Genomic DNA, 8,681 nt, shown 5'->3' on the forward strand with positions numbered 1-8,681 from the left:
TGGGGGGGTTGTGTGTGTGTGTGCGTGCGAGTGCATCAAGTCAAGTGACGGTCACGAGCCATCAAAACCCAGCTTGAGATTCATGTTGATGTGTGACAGAAAACAACAAAATTCTGTAAAGCAATTATCCTTCAATTAAAAAATAAGTTAAAAAAAAACCCCAGCTCAACTAGCTTAAGGAAAAAAGACTACAAAATCCCATATGTCAGGGAGCGCACTGAGCTGGTCTGAGGAAGGAGGGCCCCCTCCCCTCTCCTGTATCCCTGTGGCTTCCCCCTGGACTTTGGTCCCCGGCCTGCGCCCCAGCTCTTCCAGCAGTGGGGGCACAGTGGTCTGAACTTGGGCTCTAGCCCAGCAGCTCCCAACCGTGAACCGTGAACCCCAAGTGTGGGTCCAGGCAGGGCACTTGCAACCCAGAGAAGCAGGAACAAGATGCTGGCCCTCCAGGTGGGGACCGCACATCAGGAGCAGTGGCCCTGAGCTGGGCGGGGCAGGGCGGGGGGGGCGCATCCTGTGACTCCAGGGTGTTTCTTCCACAGCTGAGTTTCCTCTGGAAATGGGGTGCGGTGTTGGAAGGCTCCGCTCATCTGTCCGTCTAAACGGGGGTGTCCTTGGTCAGAAGCCCACAGGACAAGTTCGCATAGATGGGCTGTCCCTGCTGCTCCGCAGGGTCCCTCTGATGTTCCTCCAACCAGAGCACAGCACCAACCAAGCCGAGCAAGAAGGGCACCTTCAGGAACACCAGGAGCACGTAGTGGGTCCTGGGAGGGGGCGCAGAGCAGTCAGAGCCCCGGGCCCCTCCATGCCCACCCCCCCAGAACTTGGACACCGGGGAGCCTTACAGGGAGCAAAGCCTGTGACCCTGCGCTCGGCAGCCCCGTCTGAAGACTCCCAGGGACTGCTTAATGGCTCAGTCCTGAGGGCTCCTTGGAATAGCTCAGCTTTGCAGCTTTGCCCTGTTCTGTGCCCACTTTCCTCTCCAATTTCACCTTTGCCTGAAGCACATCTCAGCTCAGGAGATGCACCTGCCAGTCACCCACGGCAGGCTGGCTCTGTGTTCTCACCGCTCCCACGACTGCCAGCTCCAGGTTGCTAAACCTGGAGGTTTGTATCTCGTCTCCCTCCGCATCCAAAAGTCATCTGTGCTCTTTTGTTGAATGGGCAGAGGACCCGCGACCTCCCCTCCAGCAGGGATGCTAATAGAGGAGGAGTCTGCAGAGCAGACGGGGCTCAAATGGGAAGATAGAGGACGAAGAGGGGCCTGGGCGGACGGGCACGGGGGGTGGGCTTGGGGCCTTGGCTCTGACCGAGGTGGGCTCCAGGATAAGGTGACTGACTGCATGAGGGTTGACGGCCCCATAGGAGAGGCCGCAGAAGAAAGGACCACAGCTACTCACCTTCTGTAGGGGCGGGAGGACGAGGCTAGATGGCTAGTGTTCGTCTTCCTGGAGACCTGGCTTCCTACTACGGCCAGAGCAGCTTCCCCTACACACAGGCAAAGTCGCCCCAGGTAATCAGCACAGACCTGGGGTGCGTCCTCCCCTCACCATGCCCCACTGCACTCAGCCCTCACAGGAGACCCCCTTCCCCTGGTCCAGGCGGCTTCCTCTCTCTGGCTGCAGTCCCTCTGGCTTCTCCCCTTTCTACCAGGTCATCTGAACCACAATACACAGTCATGTCCGCCCTCGTTTCCAGGTGTGGCCACAAGGAATAGAATTAAATATGTCAGTCCCAGCCTCCCAGTTCATCCCATCCTCCACGTGGAGTGGGAAGCTGCTCTGTTGCCCCAGGAGCTCAGCTGGGTGCTCTGTGATGACCTAGCAGGTGGGAAGAGGCGGTGATGGGTGCTCTGTGATGACCTAGCGGGTGGGAAGAGGCGGTGATGGGAAGGAGGTTCAGAAGGGACGGGAAATTGTGTGCATATGGTTGATTTACTTCACTGTACAGAAGAAACCAATGCAACATTGTAAAGCAAGTATCCTCCGATTAGAAATTTAAAAGAAGAAAAAGGATGTATATAGTAATATATGACTAACTGAATCCCTTTGCTGTACAGTGGAAATGTACACAGCATTGTAAATCAACTGTGGAGTTGGGTCCCTGGGTTGGGAAGATCCCCTGGCGGAGGGCACTGCTACCCACTCCCGTATTCTTGCCTGGAGAATCCCAAGGGCAGAGGAGCCTGGTGGGCTACAGTCCGTGGGGTTGCAGAATTGGGCATGACTGAACAACTAACGCTTCCACAAATCAACTGTACTTCAAAAAAAATAAATTTTTAAGATGAAAAAAAATTACATTCTGATTAAAAAAGAATTCAAAAGAAAATGAAATAAAAGTAAGCACTGCGTTTTATTCTGGAGAGAGAGAAAAATCACACCGCAAGTGGAACTTTTTGGTTGAAGGTGGTGGGAGTCCCTGGTCCTTTCTGCTCAATAATGCCCAAGCAAACGGGGCTCAAGAACAGATAGTTCTGGAAACAGGGCATCTAGTTACTGGCATGGAAATGAGCGAGGGGGATTCCAGAAGACTGGTGGATGAGAGGACCCCTTCCGGTGAAATAAATAGTGAACAATGACAGTGATGAAGGAGATATATATCTCATTATGAGAAACTATGGAGATGATTTATTGTGAGCAGCCTGGTCTCCAGAGAGCAGAGGCCCCAGAGCACCTTGGGTGGCCGGGTTCCTGGGGTTCAGCACTGGGACGCACTGGGTTACCCCAGATGTCCCTCTGTGCCCCTCTGCGTAATGACAGGTCCCGGGTGTGATGACCACAGGTTGGCCACTTCCTAGAGTGATGCTCTGGGACATCACTGCAGGGGCCTCAGAGAGACCTCGGGGATGCGGTGGGCAGCTGGGCTGGGAAGTGATGCTCTGCCTTGGTCTCTTCCCCTTCCTCCCCATCCGTCTGTCCCTTGGTCTTGCTCACACTCACTCTCAGACACCATCCTTTCTCTCCTGCCCTTGGGGAGGGGTGGGGAGGGGACTTCATTCTTTCAATCCTGAGCACCAGGGCCCCGGAGCATAGACAAGGAGGCTCTTACTTGGACCAACAGTCACTTTAATTTGTGTCCCCAGGTTGGCTCCAGGGTTCTCAATCCCGCACCAGTAAGTGTCTGCATCATCCAGCCTGAGGTCCTGCATGGTCACTGTGAACGAGCGGTTTCTCTGATCGTCCTTGATGGACACTCGGGCTCCTTTCTCTTCTCGCTCTAATCCCTGGGTTTCCACAAGGATCCGGCATGAGGCCCACCATGCTCCTCGGCACCACCACTTCTTACTGGTTTCCCATCCAGAGTCGTAGTGACATTGCACGCTCAACGACTCCCTCTCCCGGCCCCAAACGGACTCTGGGCCTCGGATGGACAAACAGCCTGGAAAACAGAACCCAGAATCCAGCTCCTGCCAGAGCTGGGCCAGACTGATGTCCGAGCTTGCACCAGGGTGCCTGGCCTTCCCAGAAGCCCCCAGCTGATGCCTCAAGTCCACCTTCTCCTCCCCACCAGCTGCCTGGGTCTCTTTGGTCCCCGTGTCCCTACACCTGCTCACCACATCTGCTTTTCTGGCACTTTCTTTCCGTGTACTCTCAACACTGTTCTCAACCGGCTCCTCCTCTTCTCCAGCCACCAGGTCCCCAAGGCCTCTGCGGGTTCTCTTCTCTCCCTTCCTCTTTAAATCTTGGTGTCAACAATGGTGCTGTGTTGATAAATGCCTAACAACCCGTCTTCGGGGGTAAAAATAGTCTCCGGTTTGGAGTGCTTTCCAATTTCCGGAGCATAAATATTCCCACGGCTGACGTCAGGCTATCCACGTGACATCACTGGGCACCGAGGCGGGAAGAGGCGTCCCCAGTCTGAGCCAGCTCTCCCGAGGAGGAGCCAGAGGAGGAGCCGGGGTCCCCCCTCCAGCCTTTATCTTGTCTCACTGTATTACGCCCCCAAAGAGTGACTCTCCATTCCTTTGGTTTCAGTTCTTGCCTATATGCTGATGATTCCCAAATCCACATGTGTATCCCTGACTCTCCCCTTGGCCCCAGCCTGCCTGTGCACATGCTGAGTCGCTTCAGTCGTGTCCGACTCTTTGTGACCCCATGGACTGTAGCCCACCAAGCTCCTCTGTCTGTGGGATTCTCCAGACAAGAATACTGGAGTGGGTTGCCATGCCCTCCTCCAGGGGATCGTCCCGACCCAGGGATGGAAGCTACATCTCTCACGTCTCCTGCACTGCAGGCAGATTCTTTACCACTAGTGCCACCTGGGAAGCCCTGGCCCCAGCCTACTGCTTGCAAATCCACACCGGATGTCTCTTTCCCAGAGTCAGTAGTTACAGAGCTATGACGCTTTTGAGGGGAGCTGCGTCGCACAGCTTTGGGGATCTCAGTTCCCCGACCAGGGCCTGAACCTGGGCCACAGTAGTGAAAGTGCAGAGTCCCAACGCCTGGACCACAGGGGACGTCCCGACAGTCACAGAACTGAACGCATCGCTTCTTCCATCCCGACTCACTCTCCTTCAGCACTTCCTCTCTCTTGTGGAGGGTTGGCATGGATGAACCAGCAAGGGTCTGCTGGGAGTGGAACTGGGTGTTCTGTTTTCTGTGAACTGAACGTTTAAACTCACTATGTTCAGAAACACAGATACTCTGTCCTTGGCCAGGACCATTTGTGCATTGCCCACGGGGCGATACGCTCACAGGAAGCCTCTCTTGACCATCCCACGGCCCCAGAGCCCCAGGGCCAGGGCGAGAGCTGGGGTCTGTGCAGGAAGGAAGCAGTCAGGTCTGTTGCACCAGGTGTCACCTCTCACACCTCAGACCTTCTCCCTGAAACTATTTTAGTTACTTGGGGTTTGCACTTATGGAAGCAGAATAACTCCCTCCCAAGACGCTCAAGTCCTGGGCTTCCCCTATGGTTCTTTGGCAAAGAATCCGCCTGCAATGCAGGCGCTATCGGAGACGCGAGTTTGATTCCTGGGCCAGGAAGATCCCCTGGAGTAGGAAATGGTAACCTACTTCAATAATCTTGCCTAGAGAATCCCATGGACAGAGGAACCTGCTGGGCTACAGTCCATGGGGTCACAAAGAGTCAGATACAACTGAGCGACTAAGCACACATCCTAATTCCCAGGAATTCACAGATGCGACTGAAACAAGGCTCTCAAGACGGAAAGCTTATCCCGGGTTATCCAGCTGGGTCCGTTGTAATCACAAGGGTCCTTAAACGTGAAAGCAGAAGGGACTTCCCAGGTGGTCAAGTGGTCAGGACTCCACGCTTCCACTGCACCCCTGGGTTCAATCCCTGGTCAGGGAAAGCAGATTCCTACCAGCCACGTGATCAAAAAGGAAAAAAAAAGTGAAAGAGCTGAAGGAGAGTTAGTATCAGCATCAGAGATCTGAAGACAGAGAAAGGGCTCTCGAGCCAAGGACTGTGGGTGGCTTCTAGAAACTGGGAAAGCTGAGCAGACAGGCTCTTCTGTAGGGCATCCAGAAGGAGGGAACCCTTGCTGACCTCCTGAGTGTAAGCCAGTAGGACCGTTTTGGATTTCTGACCTTCAGAACTGTAAGAAAATAAGTCTGTGTCATTGCAAGCCCCGAGGCTTGTGGTAATTTGTTACAGCAGCCACAGTGAGTGGAGCGGAACCCTGTAGTGCCTGCCCACCTTGTCCTCTGCCTGCCATTCATCTGTGGAAAAACTTTAGCCCATGAATAAGTTTCATTAGAGAAGTGAGAACACTCAGAAGCCAAGAGAAACCGTCAGGAGAGACCAGATGATAGCGAAGCCGTCCTTAAGCATAGTCAGAGACCTTTAGTTCTTTCGCAAGGGCTACAGATAGCACTGTGAGCCACGCGCTGTGAGCAGTCTTACAGAGATGAGCCCCTCGCCAGGTGGAAAAGTTAATTACAGATGACCAGATTATAGCCATGACATAAGCTGCCACAATTCCAAGAACTGGCCTCAGGGAAATGAGAACAAACCGACCCTAGAACCGAAGACTAACTGTACTTAAAATAATACGATGACACTGGTCAGACCACTGATGACCAACTTCAAGTTGACTGTCAGAGCTGACTGTGCTGTTTCTGCATGGAGCCCCCTCCTGCAGTCTATAAAAGCTCTGGCCTCTTGACTGTCAGTGGGAGGGGGATCAGCCTTTCGGCAGGCGTCCGTGCCTAGCACCCACCCCGCCCTGTTGCTGGCCTCGAAACTAAAGCAAACTTCCCACCAACCTGGTGTCTTTAATGGCTTTTGAGCAGCGAGCAGCCCGCCCCTGCTTTTGGTTATAAGAAAGTAGTGTAGATTTCAATCAGCAGAACTAATGCTACTCTCTCCTTAAACCAGCACCACCACGAGCACCTCTAACTGGAGACCCTGGCACCTTCGCTGCCCTGTCCCCTCCCTCCCCGTCCACAACAATGGGTAACCAGTTAGTCAGCTCTCCCTCAAAAACGGGGGCTTCCCTGGTGGCTCAGTGGGAAAGAATCCACCTGCCAATGCAGGAGACTTGGGTTTGATCCCTGGGCCGGGAGGACCTCTGGAGAAGAAATTGCCAACCCACTCCAGTATTCTTACCTGGGAAATCCCATGGACAGAGGAGCTCGGAGGGCTACAATCCATAGGGTCACAAAGAGTCAGACAGGATTGAGCGACTTAGCCCAGGACACCCCAGAAATGCTTGTCCAAATGACTGTCTTGTTTCCTCCGCCGTCAAGGTCCACGGGGACAGCCTGACATGCTAGAAAGAGGCTGAGCTTTGGGCCCAGAAAGACCTGTTGGCCACAGGCTAGTTGGGAAACTTTAGGTTGCTTCCTCTCTGAGCCTTGCTTCTGTATTTGTAAACTGGCTAGCTGCTTTCCACCTTGCAGGTTCTTCTTGGGGATGTGAGCAACCCTCAACACTCAGGAGTTGCCCCATCAGTGGTAGCCCAGCTGCAGCCCTGCTCTGCTGCCTGGGTCACAGCAGCAGCACCCCTCGGGGTTCCCCAGCCCCCACTGCACCCCTCCTCCTGTCTCGTCTGCACATCGCCACTGGAGTTTTTTTTACCAAAATTGTCCCCAGATCCTCCTCAATGACACTTGCCATGAGCACTTAAAATCTTTCAGGACCTCTCCTGCAGCCACTTCCCGCTGCCTTGGAATGATTTTAAATGCCTGAGTTTGCTACACTTAAAATGGATAAGCAAAGACCTACTGTCCAGCACAAGGAACTCTGCTCCATGTTACCGGGCAGCCTGGATGGGAGGAGAGCTTGGGAGAGAATGAATACATTGTGTGTATGGCTGAGTCCCTTCTCTGTTCACAAGAAACTGTCACAACACTGTTAATCTGCTCTGCTCCAACACAAAATAAAGTTTTTTTAAAAATGTCTCAGTGTGGTCGTTAGGTCTTTTACAGTCTTGACCCCCATTCTCTGTCCAGTGCCACTTCCTGTGGCTCCCTGCCTCCCACTCTGCCCACCCCCACTTTCCTCTTTCCCTGATTCTGACAGCCTCCTAAGAGGCTGTGTCACTGCCCTTCTCCTTCCTTCCAGCTAGAAAGCCCTGCTCCCAGCCCTGCCTGTCTCCTGGTCATTCTCCAGGTCTCCTTCAAGGTTCAGCCTCCTCTGCAGCCTTCCTCCTTTTGCCCCCACTGCTCCACAGCCCTTTACGGGACGCTGAATGCTGCACTGGAGTTTTACCATCCTTAGCAGTCTCTCTCTCTGCCTCCCTTGCTAGGACGCTCCGTTCCAAGGAGCAGAGATCTTGTGTTTGTTTCTTTTTCTCTCTTCCCAGCCCCAGCCCCTGTGACTTACACAGTGTCTGGATCCTGGTTGGTACTGTTGAAGTTTGTGATTAATTTTGAAAAGAAGCTGGTCATTATGATCTCAGAGAGACTCATCCAAGTCTAGGATCAACTACAGTTTCCACACCAATGAGAAATGAAGTGTAAGGTGCTAGCTGGATTGCTATCCAAACAGTGAACACTGGAAACAAATCCAAAGCCACCAGTGGGAGGCGGGGCTAATAGATTGTGATCTATCCGACACATGGTTCAAAGAAAAAGACAGGGACTTGGCTGGTGGTCCAGTGGCTGATTTCCCACTCGCACGGCGGGTGGCCCAGGTTCGATCCCCAGTCGGGGAACTAGATCCCACATGTTGCAGCTAATACCCAGTGCAACCAAATAGCTACATACATGTTAAAAGAGAAGACAGATCATAACGACGAGAAAGACGTCCCAGACAGATTGCTATTGTGTTAAAACAAGTTGCCTGACAGAGTGTGTGTGATTCCACTTCCTTAGTATTTTGATAGCCCATGCATAGGGGGGAAAAATTGATCTTTAATAAGTGGTTAGTGTTGAGTTTGAGGTTTTTGAGTGGAAATTTCACTTTCTAAGTCACACATTTCTATTTTGTCAAAATCTTCAAAAACATAATTAACCGATAATAAGTAAGTAATGCTCAAAATTCTCCAAGCCAGGCTTCAGCGATATGTGAACCGTGAACTTCCTGATGTTCAAGCTGGTTTTAGAAAAGGCAGAGGAACCAGAGATCAAATTGCCAACATCCGATGGATCATGGAAAAAGCAAGAGAGTTCCAGAAAAACATCTATTTCTGCTTTATTGACTATGCCAAAGCTTTTGACTGTGTGGATCACAATAAACTGTGGAAAATTCTGAAAGAGATGGGATACCAGACCACCTGA

At 52.6% G+C, this 8,681-nt stretch overlaps 1 protein-coding gene across 2 annotated transcripts in view; it reads right to left on the reverse strand.

Annotated features, from left to right (window-relative positions):
* Positions 1-28: 28 nt before the first annotated feature.
* CD300LB (CD300 molecule-like family member b) overlaps positions 29-8,681 on the reverse strand; it is a 13,117-nt gene continuing 4,464 nt past the window's right edge. The window contains exons 2-4 of one of the 2 annotated variants that reach the window (XM_010856110.1): positions 3,046-3,375; positions 1,398-1,485; positions 29-730 (exon numbers count right to left, since the gene is read on the reverse strand). In XM_010856110.1, the coding sequence (XP_010854412.1) occupies positions 616-730; positions 1,398-1,485; positions 3,046-3,375 (533 nt within the window). In that variant the 3' untranslated portion in view covers positions 29-615. Of the gene's footprint in view, positions 762-1,397; positions 1,486-3,045; positions 3,376-8,681 lie in introns of both variants that reach the window. The other variant, XM_010856109.1, reaches the window with a different exon arrangement.

The sequence above is a fragment of the Bison bison genome, unplaced genomic scaffold, assembly GCF_000754665.1.
Source record: "Bison bison bison isolate TAMUID 2011002044 unplaced genomic scaffold, Bison_UMD1.0 scf7180017864371, whole genome shotgun sequence".
NCBI lineage: Eukaryota > Metazoa > Chordata > Mammalia > Artiodactyla > Bovidae > Bison > Bison bison.